Source organism: Nycticebus coucang, chromosome 2 (assembly GCF_027406575.1).
Source record: "Nycticebus coucang isolate mNycCou1 chromosome 2, mNycCou1.pri, whole genome shotgun sequence".
NCBI lineage: Eukaryota > Metazoa > Chordata > Mammalia > Primates > Lorisidae > Nycticebus > Nycticebus coucang.
The window spans coordinates 12,940,493-12,960,002 of NC_069781.1; the positions used below are offsets into that span (position 1 = coordinate 12,940,493).

Here is a 19,510-nt window from a genome sequence, read left to right on the forward strand (position 1 = left end):
GATAAGGTTTTCTAGTATTTTCCCCATCTGTGACTTCCCTTTTCATTCTTGTATGGAATCTTGGATAGGCACAAGTTATTCCTTTTGATAAAATCTAAACAAGCACTTTGTTCTTTTATGGCTAACGCTCTTTGTGTTCTGCCTAGGACAACTTGCTGCCTCTCAGGTTATGAAGATTTCTTCCAGTTTCTTCCTACAAACTTTATACTACAGCTTTAGCTTTTATGCACTTAAGTTAGTTTTTGTGTGTATACGGCATGAGGTAGGGATCAATGAGGATCATTTTTTCCCACTGGGATGTCTAGCTTTCCAGAACCTGGGTTGAAGGTCTTTCCTTTGTCTATTGAATTATTTCAGTGCCTTTCTTGAACACCCCCCCACCCCATAGCCTGGATTTTGTTTTTTGGAGCTCATCCTGGAGCCTAACCTAACATCAGCTACCCTCAGCATATACCACACTCCACAGATAGGTTTTTCAGTAACAAAAAAAGTATCAAAGCAAGCAAAGTGCTTTAAAATCTCCTGACAGGCTGCTACCGTGGTGAGTGAGTAACCTTGTTCCTTCACCCTCCACTTGGACTTCACCTCATTCCTTCCCTGGGAAATCTCACCCTCTCAGGAGGGATCCCTGAAATCTGGCCAGGTCCTCAGCAGTCTGGGCATCATAGTTTCTCCAAAAACTTGGGAAAATGAGAGGGGGACTCGGGTGGGAATTAAAGCTTCAGTTGAGGAAGTGCTGCTCCCGGGGAGGGAGGGAAGGAGGCTCCTCTCCCGATTCCTAGGGTGATTCTGAGGCCAGGAGACTGGGGAGCACCCCCCGCCCCGCCCCCCCCCCCACACACACACCCAGGCAGTGTACCAAGGCACAGGCAACAAGGAGCCCTGAGACCATAGAGGGGAAGGCGTTGGCCACAGGCCCACAGGCAGCTGGGGCCAAGCTGAGCCCAGAACCTGGTCCAGTGACCCAGACCCCTCTCCATATGGAGTCCATGTCCCAGCCTGTGGCCTCGTGGAGAACCCAGGTGGTTCCAGAAGGGACACTTGGGCCATGGACACAGAAAGTACTCCCCAAATGCGACGTGGTTAGATTTTGCCTGGCTGTGGTAGTGGCTGCTGAGGGGTGGACTGATGGCCAGAAGGGAAGTTGAGAGTAAGGGGCCCACCATGAAACACCCCCCAAAATCTCTGCCCTCAGGGGCTTTGCTCTCTCAAGTTCCAAGCCCCTTCCAGACATAACAGGAGTCTGTCCATGAGTCTCCCCACCCAGGGCTGTGCCCCCAAATCTCACATTCAGTGGTGCTCGGAAATTGTGCCAAATGCATGAACACACGCCTGTGTTCTAACAGGGCTCACCTTCCTGTCCCACACTCGGCAGCTGCTGACCCCACTGTACACTTGGAAGTTTAGGGTTTGGTATGTCCGCACGAATGATACGGATGATGTCGCCCAGGTGCCCCTGTGAGAACCATATTTCCTTTCGTTTTGCAGGAAGCACCTCATGCCCTGGCACATCCTGTTGACTTCCCGTGGGCTACCAGGGGAGCTGGACTGGAGTTCTGGAAAGGGGCTGGCGTTGGTGGGCAGAAGATGTCCATGACAACAAGGCTGCCTTGGGCTGAGTAGACACCACACGAGACACGGCCCGAGACTCCCCAGACACATCTCCACGCCAACACCCTGAATAGCACTGTCGTCATCACGCCCCTTGCATGGATGAGAAAACTGAGGTCCCGAGAGGTCAAAAGCTGGCCAACGGCCACACAGCTGGTCAGCAAGGGGTGTGGCGCCTCTGACACCCATGATTGATGGCACTCAGCTATGCTGCGGCTCCAGGGAAGGGACAGAATCCTCTCCCCAGCTAGGGTCAGGCCACTTCAAGGCAGGGGCTGCAGTGGCACATTTCTGTGACCAGCTACCCAGAGCAGGCTGCACTCGGAACACACATGTAGAACTCCTACACTCAAGGAGATGGCCTGGGAGGCAGGAGAGGGCAATCACTCAGGACATAAGGACACCCGCTCCCCAGGGCCAGGTAATCAGTCACAGTCCTCAAGATCGTAACTGTATCCCAAAGTTAGCCATTAAAAATACGTTATTGGAGGGTGCTTTCTGACCTGTAATAGTTAGAGATAAGGACGCCTCCTGCCTCCAGCCATGCCTCCATTACCCACTGTGGCTCACAACTCACCCCAGCCCAGGGCTCCCCTTTTGTTCCTCAGTGGGTATCTGGCCTGCTGACACCTCCAGCCTTATGTTCTCCACTTCCCATAATCCCCACTGTCACCATTACAAGCAGGTTCGTCCTGGCCTTCCAGATTCAGGGATTGGGACCTGGCCTCTGCAGGGCCTCAAGCAGGTTTCCCCTGGACTCCCTGGCCTCTTGGTGAGCCTGCATCACCCAGGAAGGTCACCATCCATGGCCCACCTATTTCCCCACCAGCCTAGGAGTCCCCAAGGGCAGCACCCAGGCTGAGAAAGCATGTGAAAGCATGTGAAATCCTACAGTTGTGGCTTTAGCAGGTGTCCCTACCAGCAGCAGCCCCACTTTGCTGGAAACTGCCAAGCAAACTCTGCATGTTTTATAGGAAGGGAAGATGCCAAGTTGACTGCCTACTTTGAGGTAGGTATTTTTGCCATTGAGCAGATGGGCAAACTGAGACTCAGGAAGGTTAAGTTATTTGCCTAAGGCCACGCAGTTTGTAAACGAAGACATCAGGGTTTAACCCAGAGTCCTATCTCTCCAGAACCTTTTCTTTTCCATCACTGCAGAGATCCCAGGCAGAATCCTCAGCCTGGGGGAGTAGGGAGGGATTTCCCAGAAGGTACCCCAGCTCAGGGCCAACACCTACACCGGAAAGGTCTGTTATCCCTGGCTCTGGGGCCAACCACAGACACACCCACTGCCACTCCTTTGGGAGGACCCCCCTCCACCCCCCCACTGCCCCCCACCCCCACCCCGTGCAGGCAGCCAGCTCTGCCCAGCCCAGCACTTCTGGGCAGGCATGTGGGCCTCCCCGGGGGCTATGCTCCTGCCTTCTCCTCATGGGGGTCCTGTGTAGAGCTCAACAGCATGTGCGCTCCAGCACCTGGAAAGCTGGGCCCCACACCTGACTCCGCTCATAGCACCCCAGGCCTGCTGCTGACACATCCAGTAGGCCCCTTCCCTGGGAGCAGGAGGCCAGGGGAGAAGGGAAACACAGAGCCCTGGCTGAATATTCGGTGTGTGCTCTGCACAATGGAAAGGAAAGGAAAAGGCTGAAAGGGAAGGTGGAAAGGAGAAGGGACAGAAAACGGAGACAGAGACGAGACAGCGCTGGAGCCAGACGGGGTGATCTGATCCGACGCCTGCACTCCACTCCCTACCAGGCAAAGTCAGTGGGCAGGTCACTGTGCACTCGATGGGGAGCCCTGGGGGGAGGACTTCTGTGTCAGGTGCCGCCATCTACAAACAGGCGTGATGTGGGGCAAGGACACGTGTGTGGGCAGAACACTGAGGGCTGGACAGAGCTGCAGGCAGGGGGCCACTCCTGCCTGGCCATGCAGACATTCACAGCCTGTGCCCAAAAAGTCATCGTTTCTGGACTCAGCAGAGGCTACAGGTCCCTGGCACCTATGGGCTATGATGAACATGATGTGGCCCAGCTGGGGTCCCAGGGCCACCCTGAGGAAGAGAGGGCTCGTGTTTGGTCGAGGGCACTCACCTTCAGAAGGCCAATCTCCTTGACACAGTCCTGCCTTGCCTTGGCGTCCATCATTTCAAAGATCTGGGAGGGGGGAAGGAAGAGAAGAGTGGTTAGTTCTGGCAGCGAGTGTACCCACGGGGAGCCATAAGGGCCTCATCCACGTCCTGGCTCTCCTACCCCCTTAGAGAACAACTTGCAATTCAGTAAACTAGACCAAGCCCCTACCCCTGTTCATGCTTCCTGAGCACTCTCCTGGGGCCTGGTCTGCCAGAACTTCACCAGACACCACTCTCCAGGCAGGAGTTAATACCTAACTTAGAGTGGGAGAGGCTGAGGTGACACCTTGGGAAGTGGCTGGCCAGGGCACACGCTGGGGTCTCAGGTCTCCCCTCTGTAAATGGGCTATGTCCCGATCCCGCTGCGTTGTTGCGTGAACTCATCAGGAGGATGTGTGTGCAGCAGCCAACACCGAGCCCCTGGCACTGCGTGGGGTCCCCAGCACACCTGACTTACCGGCATTCAGTAGCCCCACCACAACAGCCACCCCAGCATGAAAGAGCCCCTCCCTGGAAGCTCAAGAGAAAACACTGGGCCTTTTCTGACAGAGAAGCCCACCTCCTCCGCAGCATACTGAAGTAGCATGTGGCATCTCCCCTGCCCCTCAACTCCCTTTTCTCTCCTGGGCCTCTGCTGCCTCTAAACAGGATGTTAACCTTGTTTTTTAAGGGCCAAGGAGCAAAGCCAGGGGTTTGGGAAGCCTTACTGGAGGACTTAAAGCCATTTCCTCCAGGAAAGCAGCCTTCAGATGGGCCCAGTGGCACTCGTGGACATGCTCTTGGCCTAACTTTGCCGCTCAATCCCCTTCCTGCATTTAGGAAGGACACAGAGAGCAGGAAGGACACCAGAGTCCAGAATCCCAGAGTGGGCGCAGGCACCAGTGGACACGGTCTGCTACTCTGCCTCGCCCTTCGGTCCTGGAGTAATTAAGTCTCTGCACTGTTTCCTCATCTGAAAGGGATGATAACCTCACCCAGAGCACTGTGTCAAGCTTCCTTGTGCACTTAGCACAACCCAGTATACAGCAGGTGCTCAACACATCCACACTTCTCTTTTCCTTTATGGTTCACAATATCACATGAGTCCACCTGGTGCTCTCCATGAGTTAGCCACAGAAGAGGGGAGAAGGAGGGACTGGCCCAGGACCACAGTGTCCAGATGCAGAAGCTGACTCCTAGGACGCAGCTCTGAACCCCCCAGCGTCATGGCTCACCTGCACCTTCTTCAGAGCCACTGTCTTCCTATCCAGCAGGCAGGTGGCTTTGTACACCTCGCTGAACTGTCCTCGGCCTATCTTCTTCTCAATCTGGAAGTCTGCCAGCGAGCAGCGAAAGGTCAGGGTGCCAGGGTGCCTCTGGAAGAGAGGGACAGATGGCATCAGTCACCAGCCAGGCTGGCGTGGAGGACCTGGACCTTATGTCTGGGGGCCCCTAGAACCACAGCAACCCCCAAACAGTCCCCCTCTAAGAGGAAGGAGGGACTCTGCTTGCCAATCCACCGTCAGAGCCTGCCAGGAGCACCCAGGGGCTTTCTGACCCAGGTCCCCTGTGCTCCCTGCAGGGACCCCTGCTGGGGAAACCAAGGCTGCTTACTTCCCCACTGCACCATCATCAGTTTCATTACCTGATTTCTTGTGTGTCTGGCTCTGTGGGGCTGGGGGCCTCCCCTGCCTTGTAGATTCCTGAGTCCTTCATCCCCGAGCCTGGGCCCTACACGCAGTGTGTACAATAACATCTGAATGAGATGTAAAAGCAACTTGCCAAGGTCCCCTAGCCAGGCACCCAGGTTGCTGGGCTCCTGGGAGCCCTGCTCAGACTGCGGCTGAGGTCTTACCAATCCATGGCACCACACATACTATCCTATCTCCTGACCCTGCAAGTCCCATGTCAGATATAGGAAAACTGAGGTTAAAAGTTGCAGCCTGGTAGTCTGAGCTCATTCTTTGGATAAACTATCCCCTTTATGGGGACATGAAGAAACTAGAGACTCAAAATGACTGCAGGGTCAGTGCTGAAACCTGATGAAGACTATAGAAGTTGCCAGGGATGGAGTGGCCAGGTAAGGCAGTGACCAGCTGGGCCCTGTGACACACAGGCCCTATGACACATCCACCATAGCTTCCACTCCCTAGTCCTGGATGGGGTATCACCAAGCCTCCCCAGTGGGGCAGTGGCAGGAGTGGAGGGCCTGAGTCGGCTGCTGCTGGACTGGACGCCTTGCACACTGGTGTGCACAGAAATGTTTCAGGAGCTGTTCTGGGGGACGGGGTGAAGCTAGAAACATGCAGGCCCCACTGAGGCAGGAACAAGTGTCCACACCCTCCAATGTGAGAACAGGTCTTTGTTGAGGGCCACACTGCAATGTGAGCTACCTTAGGCATCTTTGGGGGGTCATCACCGTGGCAGAAGACACCAATAATGACAGGACTGCCCCTCGGACAGCCACCCCCCAACCAGAACCAGACCAGGAACTGCTTGGCCAGACAGCCTGGGTCTCAGCCTAGGACGACCCCTGGGCAGAAGGCACTTTTTCTGGGAAGATGTGAACTGGCTCCTCCCCTCCTCACCCCAACACCTGTCCTTTTCACAAGGTGCTAAGAGGGGACCTGGATCCCTGCCCTGAGACCCTGAACCATGACTTAACTACAATAAAACTCATTAGAAAAGTGAAAGGAAAAAAGTAAAAATGTCTCTTCCAGATTTGGGCCAGGATCATACAAGAAGATGTAGGTAACTGGGCTGCACTCTGGAAGTTCCCTCACCTGGAATCAGAGATTCAAGCCTGCGGGCCCCGCCAGGAGCCCCTGGAACTGCTCTGGGGCAGGCGGGCTTGGTTCTCGTGCTGCTTCAGCTGCTCAGTGGGTGGTAACCTTGGGCAGTTATATAAGCTGCCCTGTGCCTCAGTTTCCTCACCGGTAAACAGGGCTTTCAAGTGTACTTATCTCACAAGCTTGCTGAGGATTGAATGAGGCAGCAGGTAAGTCACTTCTCTCACACAGTGGGTGTTCCACCCCTGCCACTGTTATTGACAGACCTGCACAGGTAGGGTGAGAGGAGCTCAGAGCCCCTGGGCAGCCCCTCCTCATTCCAGCAGCCACACCGCCTGTGCCTTGCCCACTTTCCGCTAAGCTGCCACATCCCAGCTCTGTGCCAGGGAAACTCTAAGGAACACCCACCTGCCAGAGCCAGCGAGGAAAGGCCAAGGCAAGAGCTGGGCCAGCCTTGACTTTGCAGTTTTGAAGCAGAATGAATGACCTGCCATGGTGGGTCCTGTCTGGGGACCCACCCGGGAAGGGGAGGATGAGTTCATCTACCACGTGGCCATGTCTGTCAGGCACATTCCTGACTAATGGCATTAACCTCTCAGCTGCGGATCGCCTGCTCAAGGAAATCAGGCTTTCTGCTCGCTGCACAGCAGGATCCCTGCAGATGCATCCCCCATGCCATCTTGCCTAGTCCTCAGAACAACCCTGTGAGTGGACCTCACTGTTATGCCCATTTCAGGAATCTGAGGCTTGGGAGGGTTAGCAGTGACTTGCCCCAGACCCACAGCAAGGAGTGGGCAGAGCTGAGATTTGCCCCTGGCACTGGGGATGACAGCGCCTGAGCCCTTTGCTCCATTTGGGGCCTGCTGGCTGGGAATCCTCCTCCACTCTTCCCTCTAGACACCCTGACTAGTAAGGATGCTCCTGATTCAGTCCCCCCATGTCTCCCTGCACTGAGGCTTTGACCTACCCACAGCAAGTGCTAGGAGCCTGTCTGTAGAATGACACAATGGAGCACACCTCACACAGCCCAGCACACAGTGAGACCCTGACCCAGCCGCTGTCACCACTAGGAATACAGCCAGTATCACAAACCCTCAGAAAACACCAGTGGCTTTCTCAGCACTTGGAAGAATTGCACGTACTCATAAAAATAATGACAAGCTGCAGTTATTAAGCACCTACTACGTTTCAGTTACTGCACTAGCTTCTTAGACAGGCTTTATGATGTTGATCTCCTAACAGCCACACAAAGCTATGCTTACTAATCCCAGTTTACAAACCGGGAAACTGAGGCACGAGCTCCCTGGCAGATCTAGGCCCAGTGGGCTGCCAGGTGTCACAGAGGGGGATCCCCCTGGGGCTTCAGTTTCCCCGCAGTACAGTGTAGGGTTTGCAGGAAGTGATCCCCGAGTGCGCATCTCACCATGACTAGTGAGGCTGGCCAGAAGCTGGGATACCCTTCCTCACCTGGGAGCTGCACTGCCTAGTTCCACAGTGAGGCCCAAACCTCTTCTGGATATGGGTGACATTCTGGCCATAGCAGAGGTTCCAGCTGCTCATCTGCATATGAATACCCCAGATTTGCATTTCCTAGCATAGCCCCTTGGACCTAATTAGGGGAATGGGCTCCCCAGGCAGGGCAGCTTAGCAGGCACAGTGCACAGGTGGCACAGTCCAGCAGGCTCTGGGGCTCTACCACCCTCAAGGGGGTGGTGTGGGGCCCTGTTCCTGGGGGGCCTCTGCTGAGACATGGGCACCTCAATACCTGAGGCTCCTGGGGCCTGACCCTGAGGTACCTGGGGGCTCTGAGTTAAAAGGAAAGGGTGAAATGCATTCCTGCCCTTGAGACCATGTCTCTGTCACCACCTGCAAAGCCTAGCACCCCTTCTGGGTCAGTCCCAGCAAGTTCCATTCCTGCCCCTGTAGCCAAGTGACCCTGAGCTGGTTGTACATACACTAGGATGATGACATTGGCCCTAGGATTTCTCAGAGGATTCTGGGAGATAATGTTGATGATGAGGGTCTGTGGGGCTCTCCCCAGAACAACACACACAATGGTGGCCCAAATATTGCTAATTGTTGACTAATGACCTATCACCCTGGTAGCCTTTCAGAAAACTGGTCATCTACTGCTTACTGTCTCCTGCTCTATCTGAGCCCCTGTTCTAGCTACTGGGGAGTATAAACACCCTTCGCTGGGACACAGGTTGGTAGATGTGTAACTACTGCTCCAGCTTTGTCAGTTGATCCCAACACTGGGGCCTGGAGAGTTGGGTCAATCCCTGGCTGTGGGCCTGGGGAAAGCCCTTCTGGGTAATGAAAATCCTCAGAAGAGGGCCTGGGCCTGCAGCAATGTGACATGCTAACTGTTATTACAGCTGTTGTTGCCGATTGGTACTGCTGGGTCTGTCAAATGGGCCAATGACAGCACCTACTTCCCCTGGGCTGAGGAAGAACCAAGCAGGGCTGTGTTTGGCAGGGCAAACAAGCCAGAGAGTTCTCAGCTGCTGTTATAATTACCATCACCACTATCTCCTCCACAGGAACGGGTGCTGACCAGAGACTGGCAATGACCATGGGGACTGCAATGAGGTGGGGGGCCGCCATGCACCTGCAGGGGGGTAAGGGACACAGCCTTGGGACTTCATTGTCCCCTGCATGGACTGCCCAGGGAACCATGCCAGACAACGGTAGCCCTCAGCCTCCCTTCTAGGGTTGTCCTGCAGGGCAATGCCATGGGAGGCGGCTTCTACTTTCTCTTCTCAGGATATGGAGTCCCTCAGCTCTCCCCCAAAGGCAGAAGAGATGGTGGGAGGCTGGAAGGAGGAAACAGGGATGCTGATCCCGCCCTGTCCGCCTCACATTCTGCTGCCAGTTGCTGTGGGCCCAGAGGAGAAGCCCTGAGCTTTCTGGGGCAGACACACTGGATCTGGAAAGGAGGCGGATGGAGGGGCCTCTGGGAACAAGGACCGCGGACAGCAGCAGAAGCCTGGTGGGCAGGAACTGAGGGCCCTGAGTTACCTCTACCCCCAATCCCACTGTCCCAATGCTGCTGGCTTCTCAGGAAGAGGCGGGAATAACTCGGAACCTGGGGAGGGGCCAAGTCTAGACCACTGTAGGACATCCCCACCCAGAGACAGGCTCTCTCCTCCAAGTCAGATCAAATTAGGCCACAAACACCCCCAACCTGCGCTAATTTGAGTTTAAAATGTTTGAACCACAATAAGCCTAGACATTGACAAATCCTTTAAAAAAAAAAAAAAAGGAGCATAAAATTACATGTTAAAAGAATAAAAATGCATTCGCCCAATTAATTTTCTGAAATCTCATTAAAAAATTTAGCCTGACTAAGTCAGACTTCTGACCTGAATTTTAATCATCTTTATACTGGATGGATCTTTTTTCCCTGATATTTGCAATGCATCATTAATTTTAAGGCAACCGTTTCTATGATTTTAAAAAGCACACTTCATCAGGATGACATTTCTTATAAACGAATTTCACCTTTAAAGACATCTGACACCGTGTGTAGGAACCTTCTAACGAATTCAGTGTATGTGTACATAGCGCTATGTTTCAAATCTGTGTCGCATAAAAGGGCACCATTTACAAAGAGCCCACATTGTTAGGCTCCTCCCGAGGCCAGTCTTCATGATCTGGCTAACTCCAAACCAAAAGCCCATCTTCCCTCCCAAAGACCTCACTGAAGGAAGAGGCACTGTGTGCCTCTGGACTGAATCCCGACTCTGCTCCTGGAGAGCAAAATGGCAGGTTAGGTATTTCAGTTTCCTTCCCCGAAAAACAGAGTAACAACTAACACCTACTTCAAAAGCCAGGCATCAGGCAGGCATTTTGTCAGCACAATCTCTACCATCACTGTCTCAACCTGGAAGTCTATACTGGGCCTTGTGGGGCCATCAGCTTGTGGGACCAGTGAGCAAATGTCCAGCTGGTGGAAGACACCTAATAACAAAATTGGAAATCATAAATCGTAGTGGCTCCCCCAGGACAGCCCTCATTAGCTGAACTCAGAGAAAGCTGAGCTTAAACATATGGATGAGAGAATCTGGAACCAGCTCTAATGACTAACAAGGAAAGACTTGAAGGGCAAAACTATAAAGAGATCCAGCCACCAAGCCAGGGTCTGGATACAGCCCTGACAGCCCCTCTCCTTCATCCATTCATGTTTATGTGGCTGGTTTTTCCCACCAGAAGTCTCTGGTCCCTCGTTTCCCACATGCAGCCCTCTAGCTGCAGCCCACTTAAGACCAAGGCCAGCATCTCTGAGTGGGGCCCTCCTCACCTCCCTGTTTTCACCTTATCTGAGCCTTGAGCTCCAGGTACCAGTGATGTATCTGGAACCCAAACCCAAAGGATTCTATCAGCAACTTAAAAACCCCCATTTGTTCAATTTCCAATGATAGCTCACAGATTGAAGATTTTATAAACACCATCCATTCTCCCATCTTATCCAAGCACAAATATGAAAATACCTCCTGTAACCTGAGTGGCGATGTGCCTTTGGGTCCCTGTTCTGCTCTTTCCTTTCCCTGTCCTGTCCCAAACTCTTGATCATCCATCCAGGAGAGTTAACTACACTCTCTGGGCTCCCTCAGCACCACCCATCCCTCCCTTGGGCTGGCTCCCACCTCTCTGCACTACTTCCATCTGTGAGCCGACTGTGAGCCTCCCCTCCTGGGGCAGGTGCCAGCTACCACCCCAAACAAAAGGGAAACAAACCCTTGCTGAATTTATAGCAGTTAACAGGAACTTCTTGAATGTGAATGGCTGCGAATATTTGGTTATTAAACCTTATCTGACCAAATATCATAAATGCTCAATTCTTTTGCTAGCGAACCAGCTAACCTGAGTATGGAATATGTATTTCTTAGATAGCTAAAAGGCCATAAACAAATCTAGGGTTGGGGGAAGCACTGTAGCAGACACCACTGGGGGACCTTAAGTTTTATGTAAAGCATTGTTTCTTCAGGAAGATTCTCACAAAGACTCTAGTGTCCTGTACAATGTGCACCCAGGGGACCCCCCGCCTCGGTAAAGCTATACACAGTCTCCTCTCGGAATAGTGCCCCAGTATAGCTGAACTGGGCTAGTCCCAGGAAGGTCTGCAAAGATTTTATAGATGGAAGACACATTAGCTGGGACTTTCTCAGGCAAGAACACCTTTCCCCTTGGAGAGGCATGCGGTTCCTGGCGTGCCAGTTGAGCCTGGTCTTTCATTCCCAATGAAAATGCTCTGTAGCAGATTGGTCCAATCAGAAAGCATAGGGCATTTTAAGCTCCTTTTCTCAACTCCATCTATTCACTGAATATGTAAATTATCAAATGGGTATACAGACCTTTACATAAAATCTAAGGTCCCTCAGTGGTGTCTGCTATGGTGCTTCCCCCCACCCCTAATTTTGTTTATACCGTTTTAGCTATCTAAGAAACACACAGGCTCAGGTTAGCTGGTTAGCTAGCAGAAAAATTAAACATTTGTGATACTTAGTTGCCAACTTTACTGAGGCCATGTATATTAGGCACCATGGCTCAGGCTTGTAATCTCAGTACTCTGGGAGGCCAAGGTGGGTACATTGTTTCAGGTCAGGAGTTCAAGACCAACCTGAGCAAGATGGAGATCCCTATCTCTAAAAAAAAAAAAAAAATAGCTAGGTGTTGTGGTTGGCGCCTATAGTCCCACCTACTTGGGAGGCTGAGGCAAGAGGATCACTTGAGCTCAAGAGTTTGAGGTGGCCATGAGTTACAATGCCATAGCACTCTATTGAGGGGGACAAAGTGAGAGTCTGTCTCAAAAAACAAAAACAAAAAAAAGCAAGCATGTTCCGTTTTCCTAAATATATATGAATTTCCTACATGGTTCTGTGGGTTCAGCAGGTATGTTTAGGGCTCTCAGGCCAGAAAGCTTCCTGAAATGAACAAATCAATAACATTTGGAGAAGAAAAAGTTAACAAAAACCAGTTTGTATTTTCTTCTTTCTTCTGAGGTCTTCAGCTATAAAAGATTTTTGTAATGATTTTTAAAATATAAAGTCCACAGCAAACCATTGTCTCAACGCCAGCATTGTTTCGTGCCAGGCTGGATGTTTAAAGCACATCATCTCACTTAGACTTCATGGCTGACTCTTGGGGCGGGTACCGTTTTTAGTTCATTTTGCAGGTGAGGGAACTGAGGCTCAGAGAACTCATTTACCCACCATCACCTGGCCAGGAGAGAGGGAGCTGGGTACCTTTAATGACCTGGGTACCTGCTGGCTATGGAGCTGGCTCCTTTCTCAAGGGCAGTGTCAGGGAAGCAGCGGTGCGTCCTACCATCAAGGAAAATGCTTCCACCATCAATTCAAGGCATTTCGATGTTCTGGAGCAGGCAATATGTGGCCGGATTGTCTCCCCAGATGGTGATTAAATCGCAGTGCTTCCTGAGATGAGGCGTGCTCACCAGCAATGCACACACGTAGCTAATTCTTTGCACCCGGCCATTTGCAAGTGGGACTGGGGGCACCTTTACCTGGCAGCCACTGCCCAGAGCAGCCCCATGCTGGGAAATCGTATCTGATTACACTTAACTCTCCCCATTACCCTCCCCAACCTGTGCCACGAGACACTGCAAATGCCACTGCCACAGCCCACTGCTTCCCCACCTTGTTCGTGAAATAATTACAGGCTCTCTCCTCTGCCAAATGAGGCTGTAATTAACCCTAATTGCTCAAAATGCAACTGGCTAATTCTGGGAGATTAATCAAGGGGGATTCAGTTGTTAGTGAATGACTTAATATGACAAATTGCTACATTACCCGAGGAGGCCCCGCTGCCCCAGCCATCCACACATGTCCTGGTGGACTCTCGATCAACAGTGTCCCGGGGCTTCCCTTCTAAACTTTCCAGGACCTACTTCCCCAAATTTTTCCCAGGAAATGGGACCCTGAGTGCAAATAGCACAGAAGCCCACAGACCCTCTCCATGCTTCTGTGGATACACATATACACTCTCCCCCAACACACAGAGAATGGCCACTAGAATGTCACCTCTGTGTGAATCTGTAGCGGTGTCCTTTCCCTTGGGCTGATGTAGTCTTGCACCAGGGAGCATGCTTGGTGAGACTGCCTACGCAACAGCAGGATTTCAGACCCTTCTGCCTCCTTGGCCAGGTACCTTTGTGCAGTATGTAACCTGTACAACTGTACGTGGTGACCCTGCCCATAAGGTCAAACATCAGCCAACCTAAAATCCTCCAAAAGGAACTAGGCAGTCAGAGGCCATAATAAGCCTTCTGTGGCTCAGGAAGGTGGCTGTCTCTCAGTCTCCTCTGAATTAGGTCTCACAGCCTTGGGACAAAAAAACCAACCTCAGACAAGAACTATGCATCATTCCAGGCTGTCCACAGGACATTACGGATCTGGCTGCAGCCAACCTGCCCAGATAAGCTCTGTCCCCTCAGGCCTTTGCATGCCATGTTCTTGAGGCAGCCTCTCTGGTCCCTACTTTGGATCTGGTGCCTTGCTGGGGCCACAGCCCCCACCCCCCACCCCCCATTTCTTCTGCTCTGTTTCTTATCTTTCCCATGAGGCTATGCTCACTGAGAGTAGACCAGGTCTGTCTCCCCCATAGCCACATCCTGGGCAGGAGGACTATATGGATCTGTAGTTCACCAACTCAGAAAGCACTCAGGGGCTCCACTCCACAGGAATTCTCTGTCTAGAAAGGAAGGCAGCCCAGAGGTAGGGGAGTGGTGGTAGGAAAGTCTCCCCAGAAGCAGAAGGATCTGAACTGAGACTTGGCAGGGCCACCTCAGGCCTAAGAACAGTGTATGCACAGCCATAGAACAGACAGGCCACCTTGAGAAAAGCTCTAAAAGGCTGCCTGGCTCTCCTACAGAGAGCGTGAGGCAGCCTAAGGACACTGGCCTTCTCTGAAGCTCTGTTGGTTCTAGATCAAGATGTGGAAGGGGTGAGGACACAGTCAAAACCAGAAAGGGAGACAGACATTGACTCAGTGTAAAGAAGAACTTTCTGATCCCCGAGTACACCCTGCCCACTCCCCCTGAGTCCCTCACTCTCCTCAGAGCCTGGGCAGCCCTGTCAATACCCTTCTAGGTGTGCTGATCCCTGTGGGATAAAGCTGTTCCATTCACGCTGAAACCCCCCTGGGGGCAGGACCAGGTTCCGGCATCCCATCCTAGAGGAGATTTCTCTGAGTGTTGCTGAATGAAATAAAGAGCTCACTAGATCAGATAGTGAGCTCCCCATCACTAGAAGCATTCAAGAGGTTCTGTTTGAAAGTGTTGAGGGACTTCCTCCGGTGGGTGGGGGGCTAAGATGAAGGACACTCAGGGACCAGTGTACTGCAGACAAAGGAAATGGGCTTACCTGTGGGTCGGGAGGGTGTGCAGGCCCTGGGGCGTGGCAGAGGTTGTTCGAGCTCCCTCCATGGGACATGTGGCTGGGCTGTCCTGCCATCCTGCATGCCAGCCTCACAAGGGCACGGGCTGTAACACAGAACAGGGGCCTGTTCACTTTCTCCTCAAGAGGGCACTCAGAGTGGGGTATAAACTGAGGTACAGGGCAGTCACCCAGCTCAGAAATGGCAGGGCAGGACTCCACACCCCATGTGACATGCCATCCCTCCACTATACTGTCCTCACTAGTTACTAGGATTTTCCCCATTGGAGAGAGGAAGAAACCAAGGTTCACAGCATGGAAACATCTATCAGTGGCCCCAGGCCAGCAAGGAAAGCACAGCACTCAACCCCACATTTGCCAGAGTCCAAGGCCTTGGTCTTTCCATAGCACTGTCCTCCATTCTCTGGGGGAGCAGTTCTGTAGCACTGCCCCCTATCGTCACCCCCACATAAAGCCAGGTTGGCAGGCTGGGTGGTCAGGAGAGAAAGACCGGAGTGGGACTGTGAGCAGCAGCTGCAGGAAGGACACCACACCCCTGTCCTTGGGCCCTGGCACAGACACACAGCTCTGAGATGGCCAGGGCCAGGGTCCTGCGCACCACCCTGCACAGACCTCTGGGCAGGGTAGGGCCCACTGCATGAAAGAGCAGCCCACTCAACCTCCAGGACTTGGGCTGCCCCAGGAGTCAAGGATGTGCGTCATAGTAGCCATAGTAACCGTAGCAGCTGTCCTAATCAAGCACCCACTATGCGCTAGTCCTGAACTGAAGGCCATTTGAGTGACTCCCCAATATCACTTCTGCTCCTGGTGTCAGAGGCACATGCACACAGAGAAAGCCATGCCCGAGGGAGAGGTGGTACCCAGCCACCACACTCCCTCTTGATGTCTGAGAAAAGCCCTCCTCCTCAGCAGCAAAGACCTTCTTTCACCCCACAAGCATTCTGCAGCCCCTTTCCGTGCCAGGGCCAGACCTGGGCTCCCACAGGGCAGTGTTCAAACATGTGGTGAGTCCCAGATTTCCCAAGGGTACCTCCTGCCTGACCATTCCCTAGATGGAACCATAGGAAGACTGGCCCAGGCTAGTGGAGCAGCTGTGATGCACCCTCTGGACAGCCAGAAGTCTCTAGAATGGATGGGCTCAGGGTGGCTCTTACTCCCAGCTAAGGGGGTAGGCATGAAGGCCAGTCCCCTGCCCCAAGCTGGAACACTCTGAGGTGTGACCTGCACTTCGGAGACGCTGGTGGTCAGCAGATTTGGTCAAAGATGGCACCTTGGCTTGTCTTCCTCCCATTCCCAGACCCGCCTTCCACTTCCTGAGAGGATCCCCTGGGACAATACCTTAAATCCCACGTGTCCTAGTCTGAAGGTCAGTTTCTGGAGGACCAGCCTGAGATCATCTCTCACTAGATAGACCTGCCTCTTACCATCTTTCATCTGGCCACCTGCACCCAGGAACCCCCACCAGCCAAGTCCCAAACTGAGAGTCTCCCTGGGTCTGCTAGGTCAGTGAGCCCTGCTATGTGCCCCACCTGGGTAGGTCCAGGCCCCTGTTAACACAGGGTGTCTGGGCCATGGGAAGGGAATCAACTCCTTATAGCCAGAACCCCTGGATCTGGTCACTGTGTCTTGGGCTGCCATCACCCTTCCCTCCTCCCCACCATAGCCTGTTGCCAGCTACCATGGTTGGTGGATCTGACCTCCCGGGCTCCAGGGATGCCTATGACACCCTTTGACATATTAAAGGATGTCCACTAACCACTAAATCATCTGTTGAGCTTGGCCCACGGGCTCTCCAGCAGTGCCCTCATAAGTACCCCAAGCCTCCCCAGAACCTGCGTGCTGGCTCCCAGCGCTGTTCCTCCTCTGTTCCCCTCACACCCCTTCTACAGCCGTTGTAGGGTAAAATTGCTCTCCGGCATATAAAGTAGACGGCAGAAAGTGAGGCCACAGGGAGGCAGGTGGTGCAGACTGCAGAACACACCTGACTCAGGATAACAGGGGCCTTTGCTAGTGGAGCTCTGCTGAACACGGCCTGTATAGTGTCCTGCCTGTGAAGCTGCCTAACCCCTAGACACAGCGTCTGATGGGGCACTTCCCTGCATGTACAAATAACAGGTGGATCTACTCCCCTCTGAGCACACTGAGCACTGCCCCATCAGTGTTGCCTGGAAGGCATTATGGGCTGTGCCTCCCTCTCCTCCTCCTCATCCTCCTGCCTCTGCCTTGTGCAAGCCTCAGCCCCAACCTGCACACCTGGGCTCCCAGCTCTAGGGCTCTCCTGCCAAGCCCTGAGAGGCAGATGGGACCAAGGCACCTTCAGCTCTCTGCCATCTGGGCTGAGTTCCGGCTCTGGAGCACAGCCCCTCTCTAGGGTGACACAGTGGCAGACCTGGGGTACAGAAAGCCCCAGGATAAATAGATAACACGAACACCTTCCCCAGGCATCTCTATTACTCAGGGGGGGAATATGAGAGGGAGCAGGATGTAAAATGCGCATGAATTTGAAGATAAAACTGGAGACTCCTGCAGGCTCTGCAGCTGCTCCAGGCTGCACCCCCAGACCCCTCCAGGTGACATGTTCACCATCCTCTGCCCTTAGGGAGACCTCCAGGAAAAGGTTGGAGGAGAACTGTCTTTAGCAAGAAGGTTCTGTCTTTATCTCAGAATGCAGTAGCAGTCTCTGCCTGCAGGCCACCCTGTTGAGGCTCAGGCACACAGGTGCTCACCTGCCAACTTGCACACCTGCCCCCGGTTCCTGTAGACAGGAAACCATGGCAGTATCTGTTTCTGGGCGCTTCCCTTAGTCCCACCTCGCCCAGTTCCAGACTCAAGGGCTTTGGGGCCAGCCTCAGTGTGAATTTAGTTACCAGCTGGGACCTTGGGCAGGAGCCTAGCAGGTGTTTGCAAATGTCATTTCAGCCTTCCCGGAGGCAGCAGTCTGCACCTCTCAGTAGCTCGTCCCACGGCCTCACAAGGGGCTCCTCACAAACAGTCCAAGGGGGGCCCAGGCCACACCACAAATAATAGGAATAATACTGACCATGATTGCTAACAACTGCCGTGCCCTGACGGTGCCGGCCCTGCCCTATACACTTCACCTCTATGAGTCCATCTCATTTAACAGCAACCCCATGAGATAAGGGCCGTTATGGTCCCATTTTACAGATGAGAAAACTGAGGAACAAGAAGGTTAAGAGATTAGGTCCTACAAACCATAGAGAGTAGAGCCAGGACTCAGCCCAGTGATGGCATCTTTGCCCAAACTGTGTCCCTCATAGGGCTCCCTCCACTCAAGAACAGGGCCTGTGCTGATTTGCAGGGGTGATCCCAGGGACTCCGCCCCCAGTAAGAGCTCCTAGGACTTTGGCCTCCAGACCACACCATGCTAATGCAGCAGCACCGTCCTGTCTCTATCAGCTTTTCTGCCTGTAAGAAAACCTGTAAGGCTTTAGTAAATTATTGTGCCTACGAGCTGTTTTGTCCAGAACCTGCTGTGCCATGTTCCCCAGAGAGGAGGAGGGGCTCTGGTTCCTGGAAAACAGCAGTCAAGGAGGACTCTAGACGTCCCTGCCCACCAGGTGCCACAGAGGGCCACTCCAGAAGGGAAGGAAGGAGAAAGGAAGCAAATAAAGGTTCTCTGAGTACTTTCAGTAGGCCAGGTCTTTCCCATTCATCTTCAGGGCTGTTGGTAGACCCATTTTACAGATGGGGAAACCGAAGCTCAGAGGAGGAAGGTTTAGCACCATTTGGCTGATAAGCTTCAGAGTGGGGCTTCAGACCTAGACCTACTATGACTCCAAAGCCCTTCCTCCTTCCAAGGAATCCTCTGCCTTTTGGGGCTCTACAGGGGTGTTAGATTTCAGCATTCTGTTTTTCCACACCTCACCAGAAACTCAAGCCCCTTACTCTAAAAATTCCAGCCAGAAACTGCTGCTTAAAGGGTTCAGATGCAGAAAAACCAAAGAAAAGGGGGAGTTGGAGGGATGCGAAGTGGGGAGCAAGGAAAAGACCTTCAGCACATGCGTGTGGGCACCTTTGAGTAATACGGGGAGCTGCCTGTCCCCAGGATTTTGAAGCTCCTGCCAAGTTGCAGAACAATGAGGCAGTGGCTGCCAAGCCCAAGTCAGGGGCCAAAAATCTGTGGAATGCAAGACCCGGAGCCACAGGCCACAATGAACACCACCTCAAAAAGGGCCTTTCTTCTGCATCAAGTAAGGGCCCTGCATTTCCCAGGCTGGATTCCCGACTTTGGTGTGAACAGCAGCAATAAGCTGCCCCACCTGTTGTGTGCCCACCTGGCATCTAGGGTTAAGGGAAGCTGGCTGGTGCCTGGGTCCAGATCCTGGCCCTGTTTCACCTGATCACACAGCGTCTCAGTTTCCTCAGCTGGGCTTTTGCTAAGATCTTCCTCCCAGAGTCAGTAAGAGGATGAAATGTTAACAGATGTAAACTCCTTAGAACAGAGCCTGGCACATGGGGAGGGCCGTCTGAGGCCTCAGCGTCCTTTGCAAGGACCGACTATCTCCATGGGACAGACATGGGAACTGAGCTCAGAGAGGACCTGGGGCACACAGCAGATGAGCCAC

The 19,510-nt window shown here is 53.1% G+C and overlaps 1 protein-coding gene across 3 annotated transcripts in view; it reads right to left on the minus strand.

The window, feature by feature from the left end:
• NEK6 (NIMA related kinase 6) overlaps positions 1 to 19,510 on the minus strand; it is an 85,961-nt gene that overhangs the window by 29,535 nt on the left and 36,916 nt on the right. For all 3 annotated transcript variants that reach the window (XM_053563026.1, XM_053563035.1, XM_053563025.1), the window contains exons 2-4: positions 14,892 to 15,010; positions 4,954 to 5,094; positions 3,702 to 3,764 (exon numbers count right to left, since the gene is read on the minus strand). In XM_053563026.1, the coding sequence (XP_053419001.1) occupies positions 3,702 to 3,764; positions 4,954 to 5,094; positions 14,892 to 14,981 (294 nt within the window). In that variant the 5' untranslated portion in view covers positions 14,982 to 15,010. The remainder of the gene's footprint in view (positions 1 to 3,701; positions 3,765 to 4,953; positions 5,095 to 14,891; positions 15,011 to 19,510) is intronic.